The sequence below is a fragment of the Cyprinodon tularosa genome, unplaced genomic scaffold (assembly GCF_016077235.1).
Source record: "Cyprinodon tularosa strain WSP-4 unplaced genomic scaffold, ASM1607723v1 ctg104, whole genome shotgun sequence".
Taxonomy (NCBI): domain Eukaryota; kingdom Metazoa; phylum Chordata; class Actinopteri; order Cyprinodontiformes; family Cyprinodontidae; genus Cyprinodon; species Cyprinodon tularosa.
The window spans coordinates 769,954-782,978 of NW_024037827.1; the positions used below are offsets into that span (position 1 = coordinate 769,954).

The 13,025-nt window shown below is 40.5% G+C and overlaps 1 protein-coding gene across 3 annotated transcripts in view; it reads right to left on the minus strand.

Moving 5' to 3' along the window:
- Positions 1-13,025, minus strand: part of LOC119781805 (rho GTPase-activating protein 27-like) — a 45,780-nt gene that overhangs the window by 13,784 nt on the left and 18,971 nt on the right. For 2 of the 3 annotated variants that reach the window (XM_038282409.1, XM_038282391.1), the window contains exons 4-9: positions 1,916-2,119; positions 769-906; positions 540-695; positions 332-397; positions 183-254; positions 26-106 (exon numbers count right to left, since the gene is read on the minus strand). In XM_038282409.1, the coding sequence (XP_038138337.1) occupies positions 26-106; positions 183-254; positions 332-397; positions 540-695; positions 769-906; positions 1,916-2,119 (717 nt within the window). The remainder of the gene's footprint in view (positions 1-25; positions 107-182; positions 255-331; positions 398-539; positions 696-768; positions 907-1,915; positions 2,120-13,025) is intronic. The other variant, XM_038282400.1, reaches the window with a different exon arrangement.

A 13,025-nucleotide genomic window follows, 5' to 3' on the forward strand; every position in this document is an offset into this window, starting at 1 on the left:
AAGCCTACAGTCTAGTTTTACTCACATCTTCAGCGATACTGTGTCTTAAGCTCCTTGCCTGGGGAGCTCCTCCCCCAACAGAAACTCCATTTCCCACCAGCCTCTGCTTAAAAAAACAGATAAACCAGTTGATCTAAAACATTTCCAGAGAAGATCGGATTAATATTCCTATGACTGCTTACCTCATGCTGCCTATGTTGGCTAGTCGGGTCCCTCAGGTCCAGCTGAGCCCTTGGAATCGAAGGAAGTGGCTTCTACAGATGTAGGGAGCACAAAGTAGAGATTAATCCAGAGAAAGGTGGAATACTGGAAAACTGAGGTTCTTTCATACCATAAATACAGAGTCTTCCTCATCGCAATGTTTGCCCACGGGATAATCCGCCTTTGGTAGAGGAGGCTTAAAACCATCAAACAGACAACTGTTAATACAACAAAGTCTGAACTATCTCACTTAGATCTACATTTTTAAAAGATAAATCACTAATGCCGACTTTAAGGGTCTTAAATCAGAATAATCCAGGATAATCTCCGGCTCTTACCGGGCCAGAATCCTGCTTTGTGCCAGCCTTGGATCCAGGAGGAGATGAAGGGGACTTTGGGTCAGGTGGATCCCAGGATGTGACTCCTGTGTTTGGGTTGTAGTAGTAGACCCTGCCTGTGGGCCCGTCCGTCACCTCCTCCCAGTCACCAGAACCCTGAGAACATGGAGGCGGAGGTCAGAGAGCAGGACCATTAGGTGTTACCGATCTTGGAGGAGCTTTGGGATACCTGGGAGGAGGCTGGGCAGAGCGGACTGGATGGGTCCATGTCACCGGTCGGTGGATGAACTCGGTGATCCGACCAGGTGGTCTGTCTAGTCAGAGGATGGTAATAAAACCTCCTTCCACTCCCCTGATCAGTGTGCTCCTGAGCAGACATGGATGGAAAAAATCAGAGCCTCTGCAGCAACATTTTTGGTTTGTGGCTTAAACATTTCAGTCATATTCTACTGAAGGCAAATAAAAACAGTTTGTCGTAGTTTCTTAGGAGGAGACATCTTTATATTGTAACATGGTGTCTCTGAGCCTTCCTTCTGCAGATTGATCGTCCTTAATCTTTCTAGACCTTTAATTCTGTCCTTTTTAGCTTTCTCAGATGAAATCATCTGTTTTTTCCAGCTTGTGAAAAAGAAAATCTGTCTCAATGTACTGCAGATCCACTGAATATAGCTGTGCATGCTCTGTGTTGGCAGCAACATAAGAGGGTGGTGGATGGAGACTCTTTTAGATGTCTTGAGGCTTCCTTTCTGCAACTGAAACTCTGGATGTAAAGTTCTATATCAGATAGTAAAGCTGTTCCTTTAGCAGCAATGTTCTCTGCAGCAGTTTCCTGTAATTTGGGTACTTTTGCATCAAAATAATGATGCAGCTCCTTTTTTATTATGAGGTTATTGTTAAAAGAAAGAGACAAATGGTTTCAGCTCCTTTGTCTTTTTTATCTAAATTGACTCTTTAGTTCTCATTAGCGGAAGAGCCAGGATGTTGATAAGGAAAAAGTCTCATTGCTGAAGTACTTTTGAGCAATTTAGGTTTTCCCCAGAAGGAACCGGATCCCAGAGGAGGAAACTTGACGATCTCAGGTAACATCTGATCAAACTTTAATTATTTCAGAGTAACATGAACTCAGACTAGGGGAAAGATTAAACACAAGTCCTCTGTTCAGACCTAAAAACTTAAAAATAAAGCCATTATTATCTCCTGACAGAAAAATGTAAAAACGTAAGTATTTTTCTGCATTTCAGCCAGCAGCTCATCTAACAGTCACTCAATAGTTTGGGTTTTCTACGGTTTCATTCAGAATCAACTATTTAGTTCCTTTGGGCTTTGAATATTTCTCCACGAATAGCTAAAACACACCTGGAGTTGGGCCACCTTACCTGCCATACATCCTGTGGGCTCCCAGGGGAGGCGGGGCTTATCCTGCTGGAGGAGGAGCTGGTAGATAAGACGGCATCATTTGCTGCTGAAGGTTCAGAGTCTGCAGGGGGCTGGGAAGTGATAGAGATCTGAGGCTGAGAAGTTTTCTTCAGGGAGGAGACGTTTGCGTATATGGGTGAGCTAGGGCCCTGCGACGTTTGGTCCTGCAGAGTCAGAGAAAGAGAAGAGAAATGCACCATATTAGGTCTGGGTGACAGAGTTTGCGTCCTACTTTTTAAGCTCAGATACATTTTTTTTTCCATGAGCGTCCTTGAAGCCATAGATCTGCTCTGTGCAGTTTTTTTTTTTCACTTAAAGAGAATAAAAACACAGTAATAAAGGCTGTGGGACGGTTTATATATTGTAGGTACTGGTGGGGCAGTGAAAGTTGAAGTTTGTCAAAGTTTGTTTTAGGTTTTTTTTTCATAAAAGGAGGAGAGTGATTCACTTCATGTCCTGTACTGTCATTGTTTTGATTAGTGAGGCTCAAACAGGGTCACTGTTTGACTTTATCCATTCCTTATCCTTCTGATCTATTACGTGTAATGTATTCTACATATTAAATTGCTTTATTGGTTGTTTATATCCCAGTCTAACCTGCGATCTGTGTGTGATTCCAAACGTGTGATTTAGAGCTTTCACTTTGTATTTCCTTCAAAGCAATCTTTTAGCTCTCTCCCTGTCAGATCCATGAAATTGCTGCAGAATTAACACTTAGTCAAACAGAAATAGACCGGGGGTCTATCTCTATCGGAGTAACCCCCCTTGGTGTGTTCATCCCCATTGACGCTCTATGAGAGTAAATAGGTGCTGCAATCTCTTCCTACACGGTTTTCTGTCTGATTGGACACAAAATCATGTTCCATGTCTTCAAGATGAAAGGCTTCAAGGCACCATGTAACTTTTAAAGTCTTCCATCATGTCTACTACAACGACAAACCATTTTATGGAACCCTGAGGGACAATCTATGGCTTATTTTCACCAATTAGATTTGAAGCCACCAACGCCTTGGCCTCCAGCTGTCTGTTACACCGGTTTCCAGCTCTGCTCAGCAGTTACCCCTGATCTGCATGTTCCAGGTGTTTTCTTTTTGCCACACACCTAGTAATTTGAACAATTATGTGATCAACAGGCTTCTGCAGCAATGGATGACTGCTGAGGAGGAGCAATCATTTGAATCGTATGGAAATCATTGAGGGGGAAAACCTGGTCTGATTCGGAGAGACGGCATCCATCCCACTTTGGACAACTCTTACAACCCAGGATGCAGACCAGGAAGCAGAGTCATAGTTTAATACACTTAAATTGATAAACAATCCAAAGGAGTAAATCTTGATAATCCAATTAAACTTAAAATGACTCCAATAGGGGAAAAGTTAAAACATTTAAAGGGGGTTTATTTAACATAAGATGACATGTGCTGTGAATTGGTGCTTTATAAATAAACTGAATTGAAGCAGGTGTTTTGGAGCAGAGATAGTTTAAGGGGTAGTTCATAGCCAGAGTTGCCTTGCAGCACAGGCTGATGGGTTCGGAAGTCTCATTTATTTCTATTTAGGCTGTACCTTGTTTTCCTGGATAGGACTGTGGCAACTAGATGCTTATTGCTTCTCATTCATCCATAGACGGGTCTCTCAACTGGATTTGGTTTGCATGGGAGGATCCTAACAAGAACCAGTCTGCCTTGAAAAGCAAGAGACTCAGTTTTGGGGCGGTGGTTCTGTAAGAATAAGATAAACTGTCTAACAATGAGCTTTTCGGTACAGAAAGACTTGAACAATTGTTAGTCTACACATTTCCCCACGGCTGGACATCTATAGAGCCTTACTTGTCCTTGTAAGGGTTTCACACCAGGGCCTTATTCACCCAGCTGCAGTCAATCATCATTTCCACATTATAATCAAACCAATAGTTTTAAGAAGACTATACTGATTGTTTCACAGCTTAAGTGCCAACGTAAAACAAAAGGCTTCATTTAGATTCATCATTTATGTTCATCTTATTCTTGATCTCAGCAGACGAACCCATCAGGAGCCCTGACATTTATGAAGGAACTATATCTTTTAATATTTCAAACCTCTCTTTCTCTGACCAAACAAGACTCTATAAATATCAACATTCAATCTCAAATCTCAACTCAGTCTTCATCCTACTCAGGTGCAAACGAGTAGCCAGTTGAGCTCAGTTTAAAATAAAATATTTATCAAAAATTAGGGAAAATAAAATGTTTTCCTAACACATAGGGTTTTATTGAACTGGTAGTTGAAGATGTTGATAGCTGTAGACAGGAAGGATCTTTCACTGCATCTGGAGGAAAACTTTCACTAAAGATGCTCTATTGGGGTTCAACAGTCTGATGAAGACTGTTGTCCATAATACTCTTCATTTTATGAAGAATTACCATTTGTGAAATCATTTAGAAAGGTTCCCAGAACAGAGCCAGGATTATTGTCAGCTTGTGGAGCTTCTTTAAGTCGTTTTTTTTTTTATGATGTTACCTCAGCAGATTATGGTAGAAGACATCACACTCTCCACACTAGACTTATAAAAGAATTGAAGCATCTTGCTACAACCGCTGGATGATATAAGCTTCAAGATTACTGCTAAGCTGCGTCTCTAGTTGAGTGTCTTATATAGGTGAACACCAAGTTATTTCTAGCTATCAGAGTACTTCTGCAGATCACTGGACTTTGTCTTGCACTGGAAGTTGGAGGTGTACAGAGTAAAAAGTAATGGTGAGAATACAACCCTCCTGTGCTACTGATTATACTGTTTGTCAGGAGTCTTTGATCTAGGCCATTGTTGGGGTCTTCTGGAGTTCCTGGTAAAGAAAATCAGACTAAATTGCGTTAAAGCGAGGAATCAAAGGACATCAAAGAAAATGATCCCCACAATGCTTTCTGGCCTTTTGAAATGAAAGTGGGTTCGTGGAACCAGGCGGTATCTTTAACTCCAACGCCATGGTGATAATCAAACTGCAGGGGGCAGTGTTGGGCACGTTACTTTGAAAAAGTAATTAGTTATAGTTACTAGTTACTTCTCCCAAAAAGTACTGAGTTACTAACTGAGTTACACCACAATAAAAGTAACTAGTTACTAGTAAAAGTAACTATTGCGTTACTTTTGCGTTTCTCGCCCCCGTAACCCTCCCCACCCGGCCCCCACCTTATCGTGGTGTGTTTCCAAAGCCAGCTGAATAGAGCGGACGACAAAGACAAGAACCTGCAGAGAGTTTAGCATTTATTGCAACTCAACGTAAATGACATCAGAGGGAACGCTATCTGACGGGCCTATAAACCCTGTCAGATAGTATTCCCCCCTGTCTAACATGGGGGGGAACGCTATCTGATGCGTTGTAAATATCATCAGGCTGCATTACCTCTACTCATTGGTGTGAAGCTTTTAAACAGGGCGTTCAGATCTGGTGAGTTTATGAAATTAATAACTGAGGATGTCTAATTCTGAAATCCTGTGTGTTTGGGTTGTTATAGATACTGCAACATCCATCCATCCATCCATCCATCCATCCATCCATCCATCCATCCATCCATCCATCCATCCATCCATCCATCCATCCATCCATCCATCCATCCATCCATCCATCCATCCATCCATCCATCCCCCTTTCTCTATATAGGCTAACATTTGATCGTTCACAGGACGGCTGTTACGAGCGAGCATGCACGCTTCCTGTCGCTTGCGCGGTGAATCGTGTCGCCTGCGCTGTGCGGAGATGCAGAGGAAACCGTATCTGATGGGGAAACGCAGTTCGACGTAACACCGGTATTCCCATGTGGAAAACGCAGTTTTGCTGCAGGAGTCCTCCTCACTCTCCATCTCTGTGTGTGTGCTGTACGTTAACACCCGCCAGCAGAAACACCCACCTACCCAACTGACAGACGGAATCTCACTATACATCAGCCATTCTCATCCTCCCCTCTCTCATGACAAGGCGCGCACGAGTCCTATCATTAAAAAAAGGAACCTTCCATATTACTGGAAATGTCTCCTGGATCAGGCTGAGGTTTAGAAGGTGTTGCAAAATCCAACAGAGCTGCTCTGCACAGATCCTCAGGACTCCAAGGCTGAAACCTTCTCACAATTCTAACCCTTCTCCAACATCCACAATCTCACTCAATCATATTGATAAAATCTTTTTTTTTGTTTTGTTTTTTTTTTTGTCACAGTCCTCCATTGTGGTAGAGTCTGTTATCTCCCAGTAGGTCCAGGAGGACCTCAGTATAGAGTGAACACCCCTACCAGGTCCAGGAGGTGCCAGATCTATTGCTCATTGGGCTACTGGGTGTTCCCATAGATTCCTGAGTCTAGTCCTTCACTCTGGCTAGGGAGAGATTTCTGGGCCTGTAGCAGCTGTTTAAACTCAGTCTAACAGGCTGGTGCTCCTTCTGGTAGCCTTGTGAGGTCCTGCTATGCCTGCAAGTAGTGCAAATCCTGACTCTTGTCTTTGTACCACCAGTTACATACCCAGTCTGGTTCTGCTGAGACACTAGGGTTTCTGCTTGAGCAAGTTTAAATGGGTTTACTTGGTTAATGTGACATTTTGACACTCATTCTGAGGTATCTTGATTTAAGAAAGCAGAAAAGCAATCTTTTACAATTACATAGCCAGAAAACTGTGCAAGGACATACTGTAGAATGATGATGAGTTCCTTTTGTTTAATGCTTAATATGCATAGTTTCATTCTGGTTGATGATATTATACGTTTAAGGAGAACATCTTGATGTAAAGTGAAGCTGTGTTGATAGGCTGCAGAAGGATCCCTGGTCTGAAGGGATCTCTGTCTGCCTGGGTGGATGGAGCTGCAGACCAACAGGAAGAACTCCTCCCATGTTGTATAAACACAAAAACACACAAGAACGTTAAATTCCTGCTTTACTTCAACTGGTCTGAGTGGAGAAAAATCTTCATCAGGCTTTGATCCGAGGAATCAGAACTGCAACTTCACATTTGACCTCAAACCTACTGAGAACATCTGACCTGAACCCCAACATCTAAAGAGCTCCTGGGAAATTTTGTTTCTTCATCAGTGACTGCAGAATGAATTACACATTTTCTGCTGATGAACTGTTTTTGTGGATCATTTAAACTATGAGCAGCTCATCAATAGGTGACGGTAGTTTGTCTCAGGTTTCACTCTCTGACAGTAAATCCATTTGAGCCTGGTTTAAGGTCCAAACATCTTGCAGAAACAGCATGAATTAAAACCTGAATCGCAAAAATCCTAATTTCCTGGAGAGTCTGAAAAGGACACGAGGACTCACCTGTCATCGTGTGCCTGTGTTGGACTTAATATTCCTCAAGTCTGTGCTGCGTTGACGTTGACCTCCATGAGGAATCTCATCCTGTTTCCAGTCTGGCTGCAACTAGAGCTGGTTTATGCCGTCAGACTCAACTGTCTGCAAATTGCAACTCCTCTATTTGCTTACAGGCTTACAGGCCCCGCCCATATAAATGGTGGCACTGCCAATTACAGGCAAATTGTCTCCATTTTTTTGGTTGTTATTTAACATTTGTCTAAACTTGACCTTTGTGCAGGATATAAAAGTTAGTGCTGGGATGTTTTGAAGGACTCACCCATAATCATCTAATCTCCTCTAAACTTCAATAAAAGCATAAAACAATTGTAAAAACATCCACAACAACAAATTCTAGAAAATCAGATTCACATCAAACATTTAGGTACTTTCTTTCACCTCAAACCTGTATGTTACAACTTCTAAAACTAAAATACATATATAAACAATTAATGAAATGAAATAAATAGGTCATCAGAATAACTTTACAGATTGGATGCTCTCTGGACTCAGTGCAGGAGGGGGGAAACAAAAGGATCCCAACTAAATGAACATCTCTGTTGGATAATGTCTACCACCCCATATATGAAGCTGGTACAGAACTAGAGAGCTCCTTTAGGGACAGACTGCTGTACCTTAAATGCACCAGGGAGCGTTATCACAGATCCTTCCTCCCAGCTGCTGGAAGACTCTAGAACCACCACTGTTCCCAACAATCAGTTGATACATTCATGCTGGTTTTGCACAGTTTCTACCTTAGTCAGTTAATAACCTGCTGCTGTCATTTTGCAAATCTCTGATGCTGCTGCTATTTTCAAATATCCATTACTGGAAAAATGTCCTTGGCTGTATTTTGGTTATTTATTCTCCAGAAGTCTTTATATTGTTAAAACACTTTACAGTACAATATTTAATTTTTTATCTTTTAAGTCTTCACTATTGTGTTATTCTTATACATTTTTCTAAGGTCGATATTTGAGTGACCATTTTTTTCTATAATCATTTTGCGGCTGTAAACACCAGAATTTCCCCATTGTGGGACAATAATGGGATTTTCTATTCTATTCTAACTGGACACCATGCTGAGGAGGTAATTAAGCAATTTGATTCAAGTTTGTTGTATTAAGGATGTATCTTAAGGTTATAGGATACCCACCCACTGGAAAAATGATCTAGAAATAAGTAAAAACGTCTTAAATTAAGCGTATTTAAACGAGATATTTTGCCAATGAAATGAGTAGTTTTACTCTTAGAATAATATAATTAGATAATATACACTTAAAATAAGACAATGGAATTGTGTTTTCTTATTTTAAGTGTAAATTGTCTTGTTCCATTGGCAAAATGTCTCTTTTACCTCCTCAATCTAAGAACAAATGCATTTATTTTAAGAAAAAATAACTTATCTAGATTTTGAGTTTTTCCAGTGGCTGTAAGAGGACTTTAGTTTGATACCCCGTTTTAAATGGTGCGTTCCATTTGTTCTTGGAAGTTGGAATTTCAGACTTCGCAGTAAATTTAATTGGAATATCCTTGGAATATTGAGTGGGAAAGATGGGAAACACAACCATATGTGACTTTAACTTCACATCATCAGTAAGTGAATCGTTTTACTTTGACCGTTTTATGTAGCACTTTCTTAATGATGTAATATGTAGATCACTGTATTTATGCTACTTTTTACTGTTTTTAAAGACGAGATGTTCAAGTCATGTTTAAAAGCCCAATATACAGTGTAGAACAATGCTTTCTTATACTTATATTATGTAACAGGGTCAATATATGATATGTTGGAGGAGACAAAGGTCCGAAAAACCTGATGACCCTCAAGAAATGCCTCCAACACTCCTGAGTCTCCTGTAGAATAACTAAATGTTCTCATTTTTCTGGCCAGTTTCTCGCATTATTCCAGAACAGAAAAGGCGTTCAAGGATTGTTATAACAGGAAGCGATGTTTTCTCCTTCACCCCTTAAAAATCAGAGGAAATCACTCTGATGTTTTAACTGGTTCAGTGTTTTTAAACCTTTTTTTCCTTAACTTAACCTTCTGACTGAGACAACAATCAGAAGAACTGCTGGTTTTTCAGAGGCGCCGAGTAGATTTCTAGTGTTAGCTGGCCAGAAGAACAAGGCCCACAGTTTCCCTCTGAGACTGAATGGAAGCAGAAATAAATAACATCAGAGGATCTAAAATCTTGTTGCTGGGAATCACAGCAAAAAAGTAGAAGCATAAAAGCCAAACACAACATTGATGCATTGTAACTCTATCTTGATCTTTATATAAAGATAAACTCTATAGAGTTTTTTCCAGTTGTGTCAGAGACGTCTTCAGGACTGCTTTAAGAATATGTTTCCCTCCCCTCCCATATTAGAACCCATCAGATCGTCTTCTGAACACAAACATGTGCTATCAGAGCTATCAGGTCCTCTGGGAGCTTCAGCCTGAGTGTTTACCTCCTTCAGGAAGCTTCTAGCTGCCCACAAACGCACTGAGAGCCATCTCCTGGAGATCTAAACAGAGGAAATCACTCTGCTGTTTCACTCCGAAGGACTGAATGAGTCTCCATGACCTCACAGCCGTCATCAGTGAGCTACAAATGTTCACTAATGCTGTGCCCTCTGGTCTGCTAGCCGGTAACAGTTAGAGATCTTAAAACATGATAATCTATAGTTTATGTCCTGATGGAGGTTCAGCTTCATGATGCTGCCACCTATTGCTGTTAAAAAAGAAGAAAAAAACATCAAACAGCTACATCTTGTTTTTTATATATCTGATAAGAAACAATAACTTGAGTGGATTTATTTTAACACATCAAGGTCCAAAGAAACAATTCAACAAACAGTCATAACAGTCAGCTTTTTTCTTTTTTTTCATTGCAATTCTACTGCAATTGTTATTTATTGATTAGTGAGCAGCACCGTGGAGCTTTGTGGGGTTTAGACACTCAAAGTGTCAGGATGTAAATGTGCTACTCTCCAATCAATACCACTACTCCCGCTAACTAGGGATAAAAACATTATTTTGACCTCCACAGCAGGTCAAGTTAGACTAATGGACTATAATTTCTAAACACTAAGTTGGGGGGGGGGGGGGGGGGGGGGGGGCAACTGCTCCCTCACTGCTATGAATTGACATTAATAAGATTGGGGAATTCTCAGGTGAGCCTCGCTTCATGACCATGCTATCCCCCATTACAGGTAAAAATCCAACATGTTACTGTAATATGCTGGTGAAGATTTTCAGTCATCCAGATATTAGTCATTCCAAAAAAGTTAGAAAACAATCCACTGAACTTGGTTTCCAAGTAGAAAGACGTTTCGCTTCCCATCCAGGAAGCTTTTTCATTTCAAAATGTCAGAATTAGCATTATTTTGACTTAGCAAACAAGGTTTTGCTTTTGGTCCAACGTCTTTAAACTTGGACACAAAGTCCAGTGGACTTTTTATAACTTTTTTGGAATGACATGTTGATTATAATAATTGAAATTTATTGATCTCAGATTGTAGAAATTTACCTGTGCATTTAACCCTTCCCCTTTGGGAGCAGTGGGCTGCTATGTGCGGCGCCCAGGGAGCAGTGTGGGGTTAAGGGTTTTACTCAGGACCCCAGAGTGGAGGCTGTGGGGATCAAACCGGTTACTCTAACCATTAGGCCAACACTCCTCAAGGAGGTAGAGCTTTCATCAGGATGTTTTTCAACCAAATCAGGCATCCAAATTTTTCCAAGGATGGATTGAAAAAGGTGATATATCCAGAAATATCCTCTGCTGGTTTTCAAAGTGATATAGATTTGCTCAATTTTTGAAGGTCAGTGATTGTTCTCCATTAGCTGTTCAGTGTATTCTCATTATCAGTTCATATGAAATCGTACGAAAAGTTATGCACAGTAATTTCGTACGTTTTTGACGTTTTTTTCGTCGCATTTTTACGTCTTGCCTCGAGACAAGATATTCTTGTGCATGCGCATCTTACGCACCATTCAATAACATTTAACCTACAATTAACCCTAACCCTAACCCTAAGATCCAAAACATCAAGAAACCTAGTTAGAGTCATGAAGAAGTAATTATTGCACCGTTTTTCCCAGTTTTACGTCCGTCCGTGGATCTGCTTTTTTTTTCGTCTGTCTGGCTGCGCATGCGCACTGATCTGTTTTTTCGAGGAAAAACGTCAAAAACTTACGAAATAACTTTTTGTACGATTTCATACGAACTGATAATGAGAATATGTTGAGCTGTTGTGTTTTGTAATAACAAACCAAGGCCTTCTAATATCTTTCTACAGCCAGCATACAAACTGTAGGACCATGCATAGGTTGGGGTACTCAACCACTCAAGCTGGAAAACAAATCTAAAGAAAGCTAAAGAAAATACTTGGTATCCAACAGCATTTTGAAGCCAATGTTCCCTGGATAAAACGCCTCTATGTGCACTTTAAAGATCTGTTTGTTAGTTTTTAATCAATAACCAACAGGAAATAAAAAAAAACATTTCTTCACTTCTCATCAACAGTCCATCTGAAAACTTTTTATCTGGATCTCCTCTAACAGATAAGGTGCAGAATTATTTTATAAAGTCACTTCCTTCATGTCAAACTCCCAGTAAAACCACAATAAACTGAACCCACAGCATGTTCTCTCAATAACCTCCACCACCAAAGCAACTGCTCCAATTAACAACTTATTCAGTCAATAATAGATTAGTTTAAATAAAATAGTCAAATAACTTGCTCCAGTCAAACCCTTATTCCAATAATTGAGATGACATGTGTTGGGAAATGGTGCTACATAAATCACATTAAATGAACTGAATTAACAGCTGGTTGCATTTAAAACCTGCTCCAGCTAATAGATATACGAAATTCAGTCAATAACTGGTTCCAATCATGGCTGGTCTGGTTAATTGGTCCTGGTCAACTGCTTCTCTGGTCAAAGGCCCAGAGACATTTCTCTCACTTGCACTCGTTTTGGACCTTGCACACGGTTTGCGTGTTCATGTGTAAGGTTCTAGTCCACAGAGGATCTAGTTATTAGCTGGATATAACTGGTAAAAAAAAATTATTGTAGCCAATCTCTGGCCCGAGCAATAGCTTACAGTTCAAATGCTAGTCAGGTCAATAACTGATCCAGTCAAAAACTGATCAAAATCCTCCTCAATCTGACCCTTGCATTGACCTGGTTCCTGCAGAGGCTGACTGAGAGCCTATTGGCTAATCAGGAGCTGCAAGATCTTTGACCAGGAAGATGTTTAGTTCCTGCTACTGAAAGGAAATCTCTAAACAGGGAATGGCACATATCTATAAAAGCAATAAAAGTTTGCAGAGTCATTGGAGAAGTTTATCTTGCAACATCTAATTTACAACATGTTTGCAACAGTCCTGGCGGGAACCTCATAAAGGACAAAGCTGCGGCCAGGAAACCAGCGACCTACTGTCCAGGTCCAAAGGCTGTCACTGCGTTCAGTAAAGGAAGTGAGACAGAACTTTAGACAGCACTGAAACAGAAAATATTCTGGGCTTCATCTGGCAGAACATCACATGGACATAGTTTAAAGGCGACTTCTTCATGTTTAACAGCCTAATTTCTTAGCAGCATCTAGACGTTTCACTTTTCAGTGATCATTTGCTGGTTTTCAGCTTCTTCTCGTTTTTATTTGACCGTATCAAAAGCTGAAACATGATGGTGATGGTGGTGAAAAACATTTCTGAGTCAAGGTCCCACTTTAAGACCAAGAAAATCATGTTTTAAACCAATT